Source organism: Cuculus canorus, chromosome 10 (assembly GCF_017976375.1).
Source record: "Cuculus canorus isolate bCucCan1 chromosome 10, bCucCan1.pri, whole genome shotgun sequence".
NCBI classification, from domain to species: Eukaryota; Metazoa; Chordata; class Aves; order Cuculiformes; family Cuculidae; genus Cuculus; species Cuculus canorus.
The window spans coordinates 5,646,398-5,666,157 of record NC_071410.1 but is presented as its reverse complement, the minus strand read 5'-3'; the positions used below and the strand labels follow the sequence as shown (position 1 = coordinate 5,666,157).

The 19,760-nt window shown below is 36.0% G+C and overlaps 1 protein-coding gene across 3 annotated transcripts in view; it reads right to left on the bottom strand.

Moving 5' to 3' along the window:
• DIAPH2 (diaphanous related formin 2) overlaps window positions 1–19,760 on the bottom strand; it is a 203,845-nt gene that overhangs the window by 133,176 nt on the left and 50,909 nt on the right. For all 3 annotated transcript variants that reach the window (XM_054075440.1, XM_054075441.1, XM_054075439.1), the window contains 2 exons: window positions 2,332–2,433; window positions 942–1,036 (listed from right to left, as the gene is read on the bottom strand). In XM_054075440.1, coding sequence (XP_053931415.1) covers window positions 942–1,036; window positions 2,332–2,433 — 197 coding nt within the window. The remainder of the gene's footprint in view (window positions 1–941; window positions 1,037–2,331; window positions 2,434–19,760) is intronic.

The window sequence follows — 19,760 nt, the reverse complement described above, 5'->3', positions numbered from 1 at the left end:
GCATTTACAACGTACATGTTGCAACACAGTAATTTTATTAAAATATATTCATGCTAAAATTTGAAGAAGTTGTGAATTACATAGCGAACAGTGAAAAGACCACGCAACTCAGTTTAGCCCAGTGATCCTCGAATAACCATGTTTCAGGGACAGGAAAGGAAGAAGAAAATTTCGAAAGCCTTGGGGGGAACGGGAAAGAAGCACAAGCAGCAGATAGAGAAGGACAAAGGGATAAACTGAGGCCCAGTGTGTTAACTAGAATCTGTGTATGATGTTAAAATAAACCAATTCAACACCAGTTTCACTGGCGCACTACACCTGTATATATACCATTTTAGGTTTACATGTTTCTCTGTTGCACTCTGTCACTCTCCAGAGATCATGAAGGGCAGTGTACACACTTCCTCTCCTCATACTGTGAGCAAATAGGAGACAGATGCAAAGCCGCTGTATTCCATACTGTCTTCTCCACAGCTCAGAGACTTTGGACTCAAAATAAGACCAAACCAGCTTGAGAGCAGATCTGATATAAGGATTCATTTGGGGTTCAGGTAGTTTCATTCTGTAACTAGTGACAAGCAGTGCTGTTACCACCAAACGCCTGATGAAACTTCATTATTCACCAGTCCAAGCCTGCTAAAAGCTTGTCTTTGAAACTGAAAAACTAGAATTGTCAGATTTTTCCTTTTGAAGGGGAAACTTCACAAAGTGAGACATTTAAAACTACTTTTGTTAACAGTGGCTTTTAAAGACAGTTTTACTCCTACATGTGACCATATGCAAAATTAGAAGTGAAATAAACAAAACAGTAAACACAGCTGGTACACTTGTAGCTGATATCCAGGAAAAACTACACCATTCTTAATCTTCAAGTCTTATACCTTTACAACATTTTTACATGGAAACAAGCTATGAACAAAATCAGAGATATTTTCACTTACCTGAATCAAGGATTCACTCAGCTTCTCTTCATCAACCTCTAAAATTATATTTTTTATTTCTTCATAAGGCAAACGGAAAGAACCCAAAAAAATCGCTGAAAGTGAGTAACGAATAATTAGAATCAAAAAAATTCAAAAAGATTGATACAAGAAGGCAAATTTCATTTCTAGCAAGTAACTGAAAAATCATCCCGATCCAAATTAAAATGATTCACAATTAAGAAAGTGTCTATACAAAACGAACGCTACATGAGGCACACAACTGCAGTTTGACTTGTAACGGATTACATTCCTAGGAAATGAAATTATTATAACACTTAACTGTTTAATCAGCCTCAGTTGCTCCCCAGCAGTGTTATACATCTCTAGCTATAAAGTCCTGTTCTTACGAATAGCACCACCTGTGTTAATACTTACACTTACTCGGCCACTAGAAGACTATTATTTGGTGCTTTCAGAGCCATGTATGAAGAGCTGTACTGCATTTCCCATTAGCTGAATGATAACCACACAACATGCTAGGAAAAACTGCATGTTGAAAGGGTAATAAAAAGCTGGGCAAAGACAGAAAAAATGCCCTTAATCAACCACATTTCAGGGTAACTAAACTTACACGAGAGACGATGTATATTGCACACCTTTCTAAGATGGAGTTCTCAAAGCGATGCGGTCTCCAAATTTTTTTTAACTTCTCCACAGAGTCCCATTCAATAAACTACCCAGTATTCCTAATACAGACCAATCAGCACACCTTGTTAATAAAGGGCTATGCATTCAGCACTATAAACATGGCCCATTTTCCTGCATCCATGTTTTCAAAAAAGTCATCTCTTGCTTCTGCCACAGTTTGTTTTCTGCTTAAGAAAACGTGCCCATGGATGTGGTAATAAACAATGCACACATTTGGTTTTACACACTTCACTTGCCATGGCAAAGCTGGACTAGCAATGTTCTGTGGTATTTCTAATTCAAATAGAAGCATCTACAGCTCTCAGTGATGAATTTTCCTCCATAATTAAAAAGGAAGCAAATTAGTTAAAAAAAAAAAAAAAAGGTGAACTCTTCTCCCCAGAATGTATAGCAGTAGTCTTTGCACCTGACTTGATCACCATATTTTTCTCTTTAAAAGTCTAACCCCAACCAAGCTCTACTGCTTTAACCGGAAAGAATCATTTGGAATAGCCTCTCAATCCTCATGAAACCCACCAACACTATGTCTTCCCAGGTTGTATAGTGATTTCAGACCGCATGTACAGACTCACTTCTCAATTTAAGGGTCATGTTCACATTAGGCAGCTTTCATAAAAGGAATATTGCTCATGTAAACAAAAAAAATAGTTGTGTGCACAAGCAGTTTAGATATTCACCTACTGCATTTGACATCACTTACACAAATTTTGTGCTGTTTTTCCATCCAAAATTCTTAATTCTCTAATCTTTTTCTTTGACTGAACCGTTTTCTTTTCCTCTGATTCTTCTACTGTCTTTTTAGCTGGAAAGAAGAAGGTATTTATTAAATTCCAAATCATTATTACAACTGTTCAATCTTAACACACTAACAGCAACTCAGCTAGAAAACCACAGTAATGCATCTAACTAGAATCAGCCCGAGGCAAAACGAATGTACTGCCTCAACGTACTGTAAAGCATCTGAAGAAACAAAGCTAAGGTACAAAATTTGGAGGACATGAAATGAAAATATTAATATGAAAATGACCAAACTTGCCAAGCATTATCAAATTACATACATCTTAACCCACAAAATGTGTTATCTTCAGCTCCAGTTTATTCCTAACACTTTTAGAAACACAGTGATTTGGTATTACCTCAAAGAGCGTGACTGCCCTCTGTTGAAAAATTAATACCTTAAATACTATTTGAACATCTTCAGCCAAAACCAGTAAGATAAATCATTTGAGATTTATTATACCACAGAAAGGCTGGGTTTTGCTCATTATTTATGCTGTCAATGGTAAAGAACTAAGGTAAGAAAACACCATATATTTTAAACTGATTTATTTTTATTTAGCAAGTTATCACTAGCCTTATATGCAGTTCTTAAAATTATATACAAAGTAATGTGCTAATGAAATATTAAAATTCTATGCCGGTTTTTGCATAATTTACCATAATTAATTTTCTTAAGTATTAATTAAACAAACCAATTAAGAAGCATTTATTTCCTTTTAAATATCACAGAACGTATCTGGCAATGAAGGAACAAAAACGTGCTTAACATTAAACTTAATGAACATTTTAGGTCATTCGAAAGTAAATGCAAAACTTGAAAGTCACATTAAGAGGAAGTTTTAAGCAGACTATGTCTGTCTTCTCTGAGCACTGCTTTTTTGCTGTACTAATTTCACCAGCATGGGTTTCACTACAGGTATAGTATGTCCTAAGTAAAGATGTTCATTTTTAGTTGAAGAATAACAGCAAAGCCTCAGTTTTAACAGCTTCAAAAAAATAAAATAAAAACAAGAAAAAGAAAACAGTTATTTTTCTCTTATACACAATACCATTAGGAGAACATTTGGCATGAAAATAATTCTACTGGGTTTATATTACTTGAATAGCGTACCTTGAGCACTTTTATATCAGAATAAACTAAGCTCATACAAGACAGCTGTCTTATCTCCAGCTACCTCTAGAAAGCTTAAAGCAGAAAAAGCTAAACAAAAACCACTATTTAACAATGCTGCCCTGCCTTTCCCCTTGCCTCACCATTATTCTGCAAGCCTAACTACATAATATGACCAGACTGACTCTTATTTGTAAAAGGAATGAGCTCCACATCACCTTGATACTACACAGACAACACTCAAAATTCCCACCAGCAACAACCCTTCCACTACAAGGAACTACCCTTGAAATCCTGCAGAGACACTCCATGAAACAATCACACCCTTATCACTAGTTGTTCACAATTAAACAAGGAAATAAAACCAGATGCTCAACAAAACAAACAGGCTCAGGAGCTAACAAGTAGCTGTCCCATGAGAAGGCAATCAACATTATGAGTTCCGTTACACCAATAGGAGCTTCGGAAGAACCCAGATCTGTATCTGGTTAAGACAGGTGGGAGAAGGGATTCAAGGAGTCTTTGAACAACACGCCCTCACAACCAGCTCAGAGTACTAGACTTACATTAGTCACATTAGTTGCAATCACTAAACACAAACCTATGCTGTAACCAGCTAAGAAAACACACACACACAAAGTCCATGATGATCATTTCAGGCTCGGGGCTTGCAAAACTGCAGAGCTAACAAGAATATAAAGCTGTGAAAGAAAACAGAAGCAGCACAGATGTTTTTGTTACCAAATGTTACCCCACACAAAGAGGTTTTTTCCTACCATGGTGATTCACAAACACCTGATAAGCTACTGGAAGGGGAACATCTCTGCGAGCAAGAGTTCAAAGGTAAAGCCCAACTGGAAACACACACTGAGTTACTCAGCTACTACAGTATCAAAAGAGGTAAAATGGTTTTGGGGGTCTAGTTTTCAAGCACACAATACTTGATAGGAAGAGACAAAGAGGATGGGCTGAGTCACAACTCACAATGGTTCCTCTGCCCACAACCCGTTTTCATTATTATCCTTCCTAGCTTGCTTCCACATGGCGCTCTTCTAGCGGTTGTGAAATCAGTAACCACATGTAGAACACGAAAGACTAAATGTTCCAAAGTCTTACATGAAGCCCCTCTTATCTACTTGAGCCTGAAGGTCTGTAATACCAACAATTACAAATCACCTATTTTATAAATATTTAATGTCTAGATTAATTTTTTTTCCATTTGGAGAAGACCAGAGATGTTTCTTCCAAAGGTTCTTATTTTCAAGCACGACACTTAGAAAATTAAGCTAGCTCTATGCCAATTTACCGAAAAACACAAATATTCAAACCAGATGCTTATGTGACTGCATCAAAATTGCAATCCAGCACCAACACTAATCTTACCAATGTAAGACTGACAGACAGAAATGGATTAAATTACTAGACAACACAGTTTGACCCGTGCATGAGAGTACATTAAGCATCAGAAAGCTACCAAAAGCTTCTCTCAGGGGCCCTCTCTCCTTCTCATTGCATACTCGTCAGCAGTGACTCAGTTGTGACAAGACCATCGGTGACAGAACTTTAAACAAAGAAGAAATAAATAAAAAGCTACTTGATGCACAGGATACTGTTACTGACCAGCATCCCAATCCTTTTCAGGTACTCCCTTCAGAAGTACCTGCCTGAACATGAGAGGCACTTTTTCGTTTGATGTCATAAAACCAGCGAGAGATGAAAAAAGTATTTAATAGCAGGCAACATAGGGTAGCTCAAAAAGCAGGCTGAAGAAACAGTCTGGAAGCTGAAGCATCTGCATTGCTCATACAGACCTTGGAGTTCAGTGCCATGATTACTCAATTAAAGTACTTGGATAATGGCACCAGCTTACATCTCTCAAAATTGGCCTGTTTACAAACTGTCTTACAGACAGTATCTCAAGCTAGTGACTGTCATACACAGGTTTACACTAAGGTGGTGATATTTTAGGAAAAAAAACGTGTAGCAAGGGGGTCACAATTTCCTTCCTTTCTGACTGTAAGAACTCATTAAGCAATAGGACACTGAAAGAAACACATCAACTCTTCACGTTTGGAGCTTATTACTATTGTCATTATCTCACACATACCAAATATTTTCATCAATTCCACTTTCCTTGACCATCTACCTCTAGCAGACAACAGGAGGAAAAGCGAAGAGAGAGAATATGATGTGGAAAAGTAGAAAATTAAGTTTTAGCCTAAGCAGATGTTTCTTTAGATCTGTATTTTCTGGTCTTCAAAAACCAACATCACATGACCTATCTTTTTTTTATTTTCAATTAGAGTTCCATTTTGTTAGTAACAATATATTTGTTTATCAGTGTTGGAGGAAAATAGCTGATGCAACATGCTGCAAGGGATTGTTTTCTGTTCACCTCACATTATGCAATGCATGTGTGGCTCCAGTGTGTACATTTAGCAGTACCTTCAGCTGGGAACTAATTTAATCCCAAAGAAACGGCACTGCTTGAAACTTATGCAAGGTTTAAAGAAAAAAACGACAACAGTAAACAAAATGTTATTTAAGATTAAAATGCATTAAACAAGACTAATGACAATCATCGCAAAGACATGCACCAACCTGCTGAAATACTTCAGATGCAATAAAGGGAAAAAAAAAAAAAAATCTATCACCAGTACTTTTGTAATTCTGTAGCAAAACAAGCACACATACAGCTCTTTAAAAATGCCATTCTACACCTGTTCGTTAATTCAGCTACTGGATGGCATTAGAAACCATCATGACCATTTTTTTAGAAACATATACAATTTTCCTTAATGCTACTGGAGCTATTGAAGCATTATACTCCAAAGAGAAAGGTCCAGCACGTATTAACCTTTCTTTTTTTAAAAAATAAGTAGTAAATAAGTTTAATAAAGAATTAACAGTAAAAACTGTCAGTTATGCACATGAAAATTAAAGGGAGAAAAATGTAGTACTTGGAATTACAGTGTGGAGAAAGCAGATTTAGTTGAACTTTAGCCTATGTGAACCTGAGCCTTAATCTCCAATTTCTATCAAGTCTCTAGCCACAGTGAATAAATGTCCTTATACTGTGACAGGAAATTAACGTGTAATTCCATCTTATTTCCATCCAGCAAGTGATCTACTGATTGCATTTACTACTATTTGGCAGCAAAAGTAAACATACAAAATAAATTAATTGTTTTATTATGCTTTTTATCTAACAGAAGATCTATGGCTAATACAGGAGTACAGAAGAAAAAATGTATATATACACTATCAAGGGATGTAAACTATACATACAGGAGTACTCTTGAACAGCTGGAACTATTAATTACACTGAGAAGTGCACTAAAAAAAACCCATGTGATACAACTTTGCAGAAAAATGAAATAAGATACTAGGAACACTGGTTAGAAGATAGTTTCTAGCACAAACTCAGTAAATACTACTGCAATATAATCACATGCCTTTAAGCCTGGCCAAATTGACAATATTGGGAAGCTACTGATCATTTTCTACTTGTGTTACTTGCAGAGACACCCAAGAATGGAAACAAAAGTCAAAGAAAGGGGGAGAGGAACAATGTCAGTCCAAGTAGTCTCAAATTTGCACTTGTTCTCTTTCTTCACCAATACACCAACACTGAGTCTTTCCACTTGTCTAACTGCAGAATTCCCACGCTCAAATAAAACAATGCAGCAGTTGGCACAAGTTAGGCCTAGTTAGTATAGTTGTCAGCATCATCAAGGGAACTTCCAACCACTGGTTTCCATAAAGCAAATGAAATATGACCAACCGCTTGTTCCAGACAACTGAATGAACTCTGTCAAGTTTCACAAACCCACGGACACAAATAGCCAAACTATGCAAATAACCTGTTGATCATCAAAAATTGCAAATGTGTCCCAACATATCCTGAATTAGCAGAACCCTGACAACAGCAACTCGGAGAAAAACAGGGCAAGCTAAACGGACCAGTGACCAAGGAGGTATCCTCTATCCAATCCCACAACCAATGAAATTACAGAATATTCAGGGGATTCCAGAGAAGAAACAGTGGGAGATGCCACGGTTCAAGCAGCAAGAGCCACAACTTCTTTCCAGTAGAACACGGATGTCGTGAAATTCATCAACTGCATAAACCTCGATTAAAGTGATTTGGTATCCAAGTTCATTTACAGTCTCCACACTGTCATTTGGTCTTCAACTTTGACAAACAGCAAACCATTTCCCCCAATAGCCAGAGACAAATGCAAGAGCATCCACAGATGCCAGCCATGCCCTCTGGTCAATTAAGACAGCAGCTCTGCCACCTCATGATTGCTTCCAATGCCACCTGGCATTTCACAGTTCACCTAAAATCACTCAGTTATCAATTCCTGAAGTAACATCAATTAAGCACTCCTGCTGTCACTCTGTCCTTTCTGCAATGAGAAGAACTAAATATCTGGCTACAGCATTTTAAACAAACGAAAAAAAACACCAAACAAAACCCACAACAATTACAAAGAGAAGAAGGAATTGATCTGAAGGTGAATCTTAGTTTGCGCTCTCAAGATTACAAAAAAATAAAACTGATGGAAAAAACACAAGGAACCTCTTGCACTCTCATATGCTTTTTGCCTAATTAATGTAATCAAGCTGAAGGAAGTGACATCAACCCAACAGATTATGTTCAATGGAAGAAAAAAAAATAAATCATTACTTAGTTTTACAGATTAGTTTTGTCAAAAAATAGTAGGGGAACTATTATTTGTTCTTACGAAGCAGTTGATAGTTACTATATTTGGCCATCACATTTGATGTCTAGATAAATTATTTCTTGCTTTATTACCATTTCCCCCAAGTGGTTCAACTAGTCTGATTTTCAAGTGCAATTTGGAAAACTGCATCAGGAATTTCTGCAGTAAACTTGTATGGTTGAAGTGTACTAAAGTAACTACTCCACACTGCAGTTGCTTTTGACTTTCTATCAACAACTGCAGCAACTTGAAATCAGGTTCATGCCTGGGCCACAAAAACTTCATTTAAAAAAAAAAACAGAACAGCAGCAACAACAAAAAAAGGAACATTCAACTGATTTTGCCCCCTTCTATTTACTCTGCCTAAGTCTGATGTAAAAGCTGTTGTGTTTGCTGAAATACAGTGAGCAAATATTAACAATTCATCACATACAAAGAGTCACAGAAATACATGCAAGTTGTCTTCCTATAGAGCAGAAATCAAACAATAGCAGGCAAAATATGATTAAACTGAAAATATCCTCAGTGGGCCTACTTAACTCTGTTGGTACAATGTGCTGCAAGAACCTGGAATAAAAGCCAGTAGCCTTTTTCCATGAATGCGTCTCTCACGTGGCCTCCATGAATATTCTGATAGAAGAAAGCCTCAGGACTGTTGACCCCATTTCTCCCTCTGGCACTGTCACTGCTTCAACATCTGTGACGTTTACTGTGAACATGCTGGTTTTGCTCCAGAGAGTCCCTTATCTGTGGTGGGCTTTGCTGGGCACTGAGACATTATACATCTTGGCTGCCTATATATTAGTGCTCGTCTAATGACTAAAAAGATCAGTCAATGCATTTCAGAAGTAATATAGTAAGTTTAAGTGGGTCAAAGAAGGTATTTGCCTATAAAGATAAAATGTTGCCTATAATAGTATTACCAATTTAGACAGTTGGATGTCCCAGTTATATTTTTTCCCTCCAATTTCAGGTCATCATCACCTCAGTACTGTGAGATAGCTATAATTATTTTCCAGATTATATCCTAAGTGGTACATCTGTTATCTATACAACTTCCAAAACTAAAAGAAAAGTACCAAGACTCAGACAAAAAAAAAAATTCAAATTACAACTAAACGTCAAAGAATTGCTAACTAACATTTTCATAAACTCCTTTCTCTGTTATTACTATGACAAGCCTAGTAAACAAAAATATCTTTTATATAAATAGTTCAGCTGTTGCTCCTCTTGATTAGTTTTGTGAAAGCCACATCTTTCCCAACAAAGACACTTAAAGCAATCATATTTTCCAAAGGAATGTTAGAAATAATGAAGCTAAAAGAAGATCCAGAGATCAAAAAGATCCCTTAACCCAGCCAAGTTAAATAGATACTGGTGTTCAATAGAACCGACTAAAGCTGTAGTAAAAATGGAAGTGCTAAATGGATTTCTTTTCCTTTTTCGCTGTTATATTTGACATATAAAGTGCCTGACTAAATAAACACTAAGTAAAATACACATTTCCAAATGACCATTCCAGTATCCTCTCTCTTTTTAAAGTATATTTCTACGTCGAAGGTTTTAAACAAACATGCATGAAGAATTTTCATTGGTATATATAAAACCCCAAACTCTGTTTACCATCTTCAAGATCTATTGTAGTTTTTAAATGTAAGATGATACATCCCATCCTGGTTACACGCTCAGGCGCACATAGTGAAATATCTAATGCTATATTGCCATTGACTTAGTACTTAAAAAATTTGACTTAATGTTTAGTAAAAAGAACTGTATTATCATACTAATTTAAGGTTTAAAAAAAATATTAGTAATTAGCTGGTATTTATTGTTTTATTAAGCCAGTAGAACTCACAGGGGCACTTACATAGGCATTAAGTCCAAAGCATAACTTCACAGGCGAAAAGGATCATATTAAACATAATTGGTAATTTATCTGTCTTATTAGATTCCATTAGATTTTATAACCAGCAAGCAGTGCCCTGTGAAGCTGACTGGTAATCACAGCTTTGATAGCCGATAAATACTAATAGCAACTTTTATCTTTATTTATAAAATGTCAGGAAATTAGTTTTCCATAAACAAATGTTTGAAATTGCAGCCTTGTGGTGGACGGTATCAAATAAATCCTATTAGCTGCATGTAATCTACAAAAAGCACATCTTTCACCCTCATACGCGGGCACAAATATTTTTGCATTCCGTTAGTGACAAGAACACTGGCTGTTGCAAGGTTTAGATTAGAATTACCAACAGGTTTAACCAGGCACGTTACAAGACAGTGACTTGTTTGGAACAAAAGCTGCCACACCACAGAAGAAAGACGCATCGCACCTTTCCACATCATAATCATTCTGACTAATGATCACGTTAACTAACATCATCCCAGCAGAGATTCAACACGCTGTGACAGCAAAACATTTCTGGCATATTAATCTAACTCTGAAAAACAACCACCAACTGAGATATTTCATAATTCTATATCAAGACAACCAAAGCTGCGAGGCTTCACCTTAGTAATAGAGGGAATAAACTAATACTTATTGGGTAATGGCCATTACTGAATGATGTATAACTGTCCGTCTTTCATGCGTCACATACATCTCTGATCTTCTCTCTGATAGGATAGCTATCTCGAAAAGCACTGAGAGAGTAAATATAAATTAGTTACTAATGAAACTTGCAACGATAAAAAAGGGAAGTAACAAACCAGGAAGACTAGCAAGCAGCAGGACTGAAAAGCTGGAAAACTACACATCTGTTTGAAATACAGAGAAAACCAATGCCACCAATTATGAATGCTAAAAGATCATCAGTTCACTAAAGGAAAAACACACTGGGGATTTTACTACGTATAAAGATGTAACTTAAGAAACAACTTGCAACTGTTGGAAGCTGGGAAGTGTCACTATTCAGTTTATCCTGTCTCTGTGTACAGAAAAAAAATAGACATTTAATATAGATTCATTAACATATGTTAACCCTTTTTCTTAGCATGTGTTCTCAGTCACCGGCTGAACACAAAACACCAGGCTCCAAGAGCACGAAGATGACCCTGTATGGTTGTATACGTTATTATTGCCTTATACCTGGAAACAGCATTCTCCAAGTCCAAGTATTTCCAAGTTTGATGAAAACATACAGGTGCTCACCAAATACAGGTGCAATGATTATCTGCCTTCAAGAGCTAAAAGAGAAATTAATTCCACGTGACAGGATAAGTCTCAGGGGACCCAACAGGGTACTAAATTAAGCCACTTGCACTGTAGCACACTAAAAATAGTCCTGAAACACAGCTACCAGTCTCTCACCTTTACCAAAATAGCCAAGACTCACTACTCGCCTCAACACATTTTAAGCACACACGTATACGGAATCAACTGTATATTCCACATTTAGCACATCTAATCTCTGCTCTGCTTAACATTATGTTATCAACACAAGCAAAAGGTGGCTGAAATGGTTCATTAAAAGGAAGCATCTCAGCACTAACGACTGAAATGTCTTCAATGCAAGATCAAAAAATGTCCAAAAGGAAAACCTTGAAACTTTTTCGCAATGTTAGTATGAGAGAAATAGGCAACTTACAGATAGTACCACACTGACTTAGAATCATGCAGACATAGTTCATGTTGACTTCTTACTTTTAAATAGCCTTTAGGCCACAAATTTCTTACTCATTTGCCTCTTCACTGGGAAATTATTTCATAATATTATTCTAAAACAGGCACAGTCCCACCTTACCAAACACAAAAGGTATCTGAAAGAATGAAGTTTCAGAGAAGTTTCAGTTTTGCGCAGCTGCACAAGACACAAAAAAAAATATAAAAAAACGTAATTTCAAATTTCTAGCCTTTAGAAATCATTAAGAACTAATTCAATAATTCAAGAAAATTATGAGCTTTTTCTCTCTTAATGCCTATGTACCTAGTATTCTCAATTTCTCAATGAATTCAGAAACTTAATAGCATGATTGTTAGCTTCTAATCCTTCACATAGCTTTTTAATGTATCTTCTGCAAAGAACTCATATTCATTCAGATAACAGATATATCCTCATTCTACGTTTATAGCACAGAAATTCCTGCAATGGCAGATATTCTGTTTAAACCAAGTCCTAACAGCATTACAGTTGCAATAACTATCAGTCAGATAAAAATCTCAAAAGGAGAATTATTTTTTTTCCATCAGAAAAAAAGGATGAAAAAACACCTTTGCACATAAACCCAACAGGCATGGGGAGGGAAGCATTTCTCGTAAACATGATACCGTTACAGGTCAGTACACTATGTACCTGGAAGCAGTCCATGAATCAGACAAATCTGGTCAGTTTACACCTTCACAGAAAAAAAAACAAAACCCTACACTGAATTTCAAAAAAGATTAACTTGTGAAAAAGCACATTTAGGAAGTACTTTAGCACGTACAAGCTATGCTTCTGCTGAAAGACTGAGGGAACATCTCTTTAATACAGACTTAAAAGAATTATTTTACAAGTAAGGCCATAAATGTTGCTTAAAACCACATCTTTGTTTACACCGGGCTTTTATTTATTTAAGCAAATACATAGTTATTCCTGGAACTCTACTGGATGCTTTCAGGATATTAAAATATAGGTGCACAGCCTGTTTAATAGCAGCACAAACTTTCCTAGTAAGTAGCTGATCCTTGCCTCCAGACGCTTCCTCCTCCCACTCTCACTTGAGCCATAAATTCACAACCACGCGTTTGGCTTTACTTCAGCTGAAGAACCTGCATAACAACACTTAACTTGGCAGCAGTAACAAGATCTGGAGCTTCCTTTACCAATACCGACAAGGTATCCAGAAAACACGGCTAGAGCCATAAATAACACATTGGAAAGCAAAGCAAATTATTTTAAGACCATCGTGCATAGAATTATAGAACACAGACCTAGAAATGACAAGTGATTGACTTCCAACTCATTATCCCTGTATTTTGTGGTTTTGTATATATATATCTGTAAGCTCTTACACAGCAAACCTAAGTCACAGTTCAGGGAAAATTCCACAACAGACAATCTTAAAAAAGTCTGTAAGATCCATGAATGAGCTTTTTATTCATGTTCTGAGTAACAAGCTTCAAATTAAATCAATTTTTCCAGTATCTAACTTAAATTCCCTTAACGAAGTTGCAAAAAAAATACTTAAAATATCTCGAGGATTATTTTTTTTCTGTTTTGACATTAAATAAAGTATTCTTCTCAGTTTCATCTTTTTACCTATTCAGATAGAATGCATTTGATTCCAGGAAGACAGATTTTTATTACTTTAAAAACAAACAAAACCAACTTGTTTCTTCAATTCACAGATCCTTTTTCAGTTCAACCTCTGAAATTCATTTTCATCGAATTCATAGAAAAAATACTCCCTGTAAGAGCATTATAGATCAAGACTACCTCATGAATGTATTCATATTTCATGCTAATTACTCTTTGTACACAATCCCTTTCCCTGGTGTGCTTAGTACATGTGTCTCTGTCCTCAACCGCTCGTTAAATGTGCTGTAGTTTATTTGAGCACTGCATCACTAAGACTGAAACAGACATTTCAAAATACAAAACTGCCTTTCTTCCTCTGCTGCATTTTATAAAGCTGCTTAAAAAAAAAAAAAAACTCCATTTCCCTTAGAAAAACAAGTTGTATAGTAGGTACATAATGTACTAACTACTACCAGAGTTATCACACAGTAGGCTGAAATTCCAAACTTGTTGAATATATCTATGTGGGTAGCATGCAATTGTCTGTAAGTGATCCTTACTCCTTTCTAATGGGAACCTCTGAGACATAAACTTCAGGAAAAACACAACACATGCCTTTGAGTGTTTACCTCCCTATGACTTGTCTCTACAGCCAGAATTTACTCTTCCGCCTTTCTTCCTCACAATTTTCATTTCTAAATTCTGTGAACTCAGTCCTAACAAATCCATGAGTTCTGTAAGCTATCACCCGAAATTTATGACATTATAACTAAGACAGCTCAGTCACAACACTGCTAAAAACACATACAAGAGATCTTTGAAGACAATATACAGCTGTTCTCACTCCAACAGTTTTCCTTCCAAGCCTTTAGCACAAAGTACTGTTCTACAATTTGATCACCACTCCAACATCAATCGCTCTTTCTGAAAATCAGTTCTTACCATTTCCAGAAGAAGTTAATTAATTTAATACATCTTTGGAATTATCAATGAGTTCCCAAAGTTCACTGAAGGTACGTCAACAAATGCCCGAGTTAGTCAAGTAGTAAAACTATCATATTTTATTTATAGAGAAAGACCATGATAGCAAATCTGTCATACTTGAGAAGAAAGAAAACTAGCCTTTCTTAAATTCCACTGCTAAAGCTGTGCAGCAGAGGCTTTTAATTAATATTCACAGATCTCTTAACCAAATGGAGGTCTTACAGCAAGCATCCACACACACGACATCTCCTACATTCTCCATTTCATACCTAGCACTAAAAGCAATGTGTATTTGTAGAAGTGATACAGTTGTGAAGTAACTAGCAGGGTTTCTTACTTTGTATACTTGCTCTTGATGTCTCCAGTTCTAACTTGACCTAGTGACATTTCAAAAGCGTTACACAGCGCTAATTAAACCAGAACTTAAGGAACCACCTCCACACTAGAGCATATGACCTGGATTCATATGGGACAACACTGATTCTGAACTTGAACTCAATTTCTACAGGAACTATGTAGAATACATTATGATATACCTCAAAACAATCGATGAATAAAGCCAGCAACTTTCAAACATACCATACCTTAAACTGTTTCCCATCTGTCTCAACCTGAATATAACTTAATTCACAAACAGACTACTGCTGTGTGCTTTTCTGAGGCTTCAATTATTACAGTTCTTTATGTACTGCCAACGAAGATAACATTCAAATTACTCAATCCAAACCATTCTGATATACCAATGCTCAGAAAAAAAACTCCACTAACTCTAACTATTGCATATGTAAAGACAGCAAGCTCCAGGAGTAACAAATAGGAGAGCTAGGAAAATTGCATCTATCCAACCTGTTCCTAATTATTTTATTTTCTTGTATGACTATACCACATAGCTCTTAGTATAGTCCTAGAAGAGACATAATTCAAGTGTACTTTTTAACACAACTGAGACTAATCCTAACTTCCCAGAAGGTCTAAGCAGATTTTTGTATCTCAGATAGTCTCCATTCATGGTCATATGATGTAAACAACACTACAGTCCAAAACGGGAGTGACAGAATTTGAATTATTTCAAGCTTCTTGTATGTTTCAAAATAAAGTCTTCAGAAAAGAGCAGCAATCGCTCATATTATTCCATAGCAGGTGAAACTTTAAGTCAAAATAATAGCATCAAAGTAATTTATAAAAAAAAGCTTTCATTTATTCTCAGCAATATTTAAAATATTTAAAACAATGCCTAGTCGTACATTATCATGCAACACTGTGTTTTATGGCATCATAGAACGGTTTGAGTTGGAAAGGACTTTAAAGACCATCCAGTTTCAACCCCCCCCCTGCCAGGGGCAGGGACATCCCGCTGGCTCAGGGAACACCTTGAACACCTCCAGGGATGGATGGGGAAGCCACAACTCGCCTGGGCAACCTGGGGCCAGTGTCTCACCACTCTCACGGTGAAGAAATCCTTCCCTCTGTCTAGTGTCCATCTTCCCCAATCCACTTTATGCCCATTGACTCTAGTATAAATTATTTGTATTTTATTATACAAAACAAGTGTTAAATACAATCAACATCGAACTGTCAGACACTCACAAGTGAAGTGACTAAATGACTTAGTGAGTTCTTTAAAATACAAACATAGGAGTGAATTTTCAGCTTATGACCCACCTCTAGCAAGTAAGTACTATATTTGCAAGCAGGTCATACCAACAGTACATCTATTTTACATAGTATATTTTTTAAAAGTAAAATAGATTTTCTTTGTGACTCAATGTTACAAGCTTCCACATAGAAACAGAATCACTTAGCTTACTGAAAGTTGAGTGTGCTCAAAAGTCATCTGAAATTAAATATGAAGAATTAAAATTTACAAACGTTGTCTCCCAAGTGGAAGCTTTTGCTTCAGCCCCTTCAGAATGCTACTCTCATTTTAGCCCTTCCATATTATAATGAATAAAATGGGCACCAATGCTCTTGAAGACACACAATCCCTCCAACAAGAACAGGTGCTACTGAACCACTACCATTCGCACAGTGCCTGCCACATACGAAAACACGCACAGAGGAACGTAGATACAAGTAATGCTTGGGAGGTCTCATCTGGACCCTCCTGAAAAACAGTCCAGTTGGAGCAAAACTGTGCATCCTTCCTAAGGTCTGTTTGGAAACTATGCCGCTCGCTGTAACTATTGAGAGTTTATTTGAAATAGGTAACTTCTAAGGAGTCAAATTTTGCAGTTAAGCCTTAGTACCTGAAGCAGAACTGCACTCAAAAGAACACATATGCCTTTCCCTTAATACTTTAAACATTACATGCCTGAGTATCATTTTCTGGTACAAGTTGCCCCCGCACTTCCGGGCAGAAAAGCTTTTATTTCATTGGTACATACAGCTTCTTTCATTAACTAAGGAATAAGTTCTCACACATTCACTTGTTTTAATAATCTAAAGTAATTTAAGAAACAAAAAAATGTATATAGCAATATATACAAACACAAATATAGTTCTATATATGTGTGTGTGTATGCTAGGTGGTAATAATCTCAGGCATCAGTTTGTTTAAAAAATGCAAAGCTTTTTCCATCCCTAAGTTTGACAGTTCACCTGTTGGATAAAGCCATTTGAGAAGGAAAAGATGCAAAATTGCAAAGTAATAAATACCTTTCTTCCTTATGGCACTGGAATTTATTCTGTTGTTAAAAAACAGCAGCAGTTTCAAATATATTGACAGACTAAACCAAACCAGGCTGTTTTACGTCTATGTGAAACAGAGATATGAAGACTGATTACCTAAGCAAGCAACCTAATTAAATGAAATTCCTGCAGGACACAAACATGTTGTTACCCTACACTGCAAAGCGGTATCTTTCTTCCGTTTAGATTCATATACCTCTGAAAAGGAGAGGGCAAGGAGGGAAAGAAATATACACATCCTGAATTAATAAGAAGACCAAGGGAGCCACCTGCAGTCTGCAATACAGAAACAAACACATAATGAGTTTGTGGGTTTTCTCTTTCATTTCAACAAAGCAATGCATATCGTCGAGCTACCACAACGTATCTGTGCTTAATGCTACAGATTTCTGCATTAAACTGAAGCTTGCTGCCTCACCTACAAGTACAGCTGTGTTTCAGGAAATTCAGCCAAAACCAAATCTATTTAAAGTTTGTAGAAGTTCTTTGGTGAATTTCATCCAGACTCCGCATCATATCAAATTCAGAACCACTTTTTAGAAGTGCTAATCTCCTTCTCCTTTTCTTTCTAACTACCAACTTAGTACTTGGTAAGCAAACAATTTTCTTTCAAATTTAATGGTGCAACAGCCTCACTTTTTGACTGCTACTTATCTCTTTACTAAGAAATAGCTGAAAACCAAGATAAATAGAACTTTTTTTTCTCTGCAGTACAAATGTTTCATTACATCACGCAAAAAGGGCTGATGAAGAATGATGTGTCATATTGTGATTTGTCAGTCAAGAAAAACAGTGAATATAAGCTTTGTAATATTTACAGGGGAACACTGCCAAGAAGTAAGTCTTAAAACACCACCTCAATGGCAGAATTAAAAAATACTTTAAAACTGCAGTTAATGCATGCAAACTAATTATGTCAATAAGACTGTTTGAAACTAAAGCATTAATTCTAATCAAAGGAAGAAGATGTTTCATCCAAGTAACTAGTCACACAAGGGGTTAAAAATAATAAAACCATTACAGAAAGACACACCTGTTAAGTAGGGGGGCAAAGGGGAAGGAAAAAAGTCAACTGAATCAACAGTATCTCCTGGCTTGCATTGAAACTAGCCTGCCTTACTGACCTCCTCTCTCTCCTCAGTATCTGGCAGAGGTGTAAATAGAAAAAAAGAGTATAAGTAATTAGAACTTAAAATACCCTGCAAAACAACACACTATCCTTTACAAGTAGGTGGTTTTACAGAGCCTATTTTCTTCAGGAAATGAAAAAATCAGCCTTCTTTATATCAGAGAAGAGTACAAGAGACAGATTTAAAATACCCTTCCTGACTAGGTGATTTGGTAGTCAGTTCCACTTTCCCTTCTTCCATAAAGTACCTTGCACCGTTGAAATTAGAAGGTACAATAAAGTTCAAAAGACAAAGTACTGTGAACATTCAGTGGCGTAAGAAGAAGCAGCAGAAAGGGCCTCTGTGAGCATTTTCTCCATAATATTAGCAAGTAAGGACACATTATTTACTTGCATATGGATATTATAGAATTAGCATGTTAATAGCATCAACAAAATGTATTCAAACCAAACGAGTTATTTTTAATTAAAGCCTAATAGATGCATGTTAAGGACACTGCCTCTTACTGTTTTAGATTACCATTTGAGTTTCACTCATCAGGGGTACATAGGACGGGTGAGCATGATGTCAGAAATAAGATGGGGTGGTGATTAGTTTATGTTGGAGTGTTATTATCTAGTAACTAGAATAATGGTGTTTGTTCTATTTTGATTAGATTTAACATTTTAATAAAGTACAAGTGTTGAAGTCTCCATATAACGTTTGCATCCTTATGTTCATAAAAAAAACTGAGTGCAACACTTGCCTAGATTGTCCACCAATGTATATTTTCCACTCTTCTCAAAGACATTCCACTTCCTATTTCTGACAAATTTTAAAAGGAAGTTTACCTTATAATGTTTACAGTAAGCTCATTTGGATAAGCATTATTACCTCCTCACAGTTCTGCATTAAGTACAGTTTCCCAAACTCTTTATAGTCTAAGCTTTATAACTTAATAAAAATCACCTTCAAATAAGCATTATTAATAAATGTGACAAAAGAGGATGTTGACATCGTCACCTCAGTTATCTTATTTACACAACAGGTTTTTCTTAACCTCATCACATTTTATGTTACATCTCCCTCAAAAAGCAGTGTTGTCTCCCTGGACTGTTCTTCAGTTTTTCCAATAACCATTTCATTCTACTTTCAGTTGCCCTTTTCAATCCTCTTCCTCCTCAACCAATAAAAGAAGTTTAGATACCAAAATTCTGACACTTAGACAAAATATGAACAAGTTAAAACTGAATTTTAATTAATTCTATCAATCTTTTAACTAATTTTTCATCATTAGTAATGTTTTAAAAATCTGTTACAGGTGAGTGCTATAGAGGTTGTTCTCAGAGGGAGATACCACAGCTAGGACCAGGCATCCTGTTAAGCTTTCATATTGTAATTACTGAAACAAGACTGTATTAAAATAAGCAATTTAATATATATTATATTACATACATATTATTAGATTATACATTTAGAAATAAAAACCTTAGTATTTGTTCAATTGT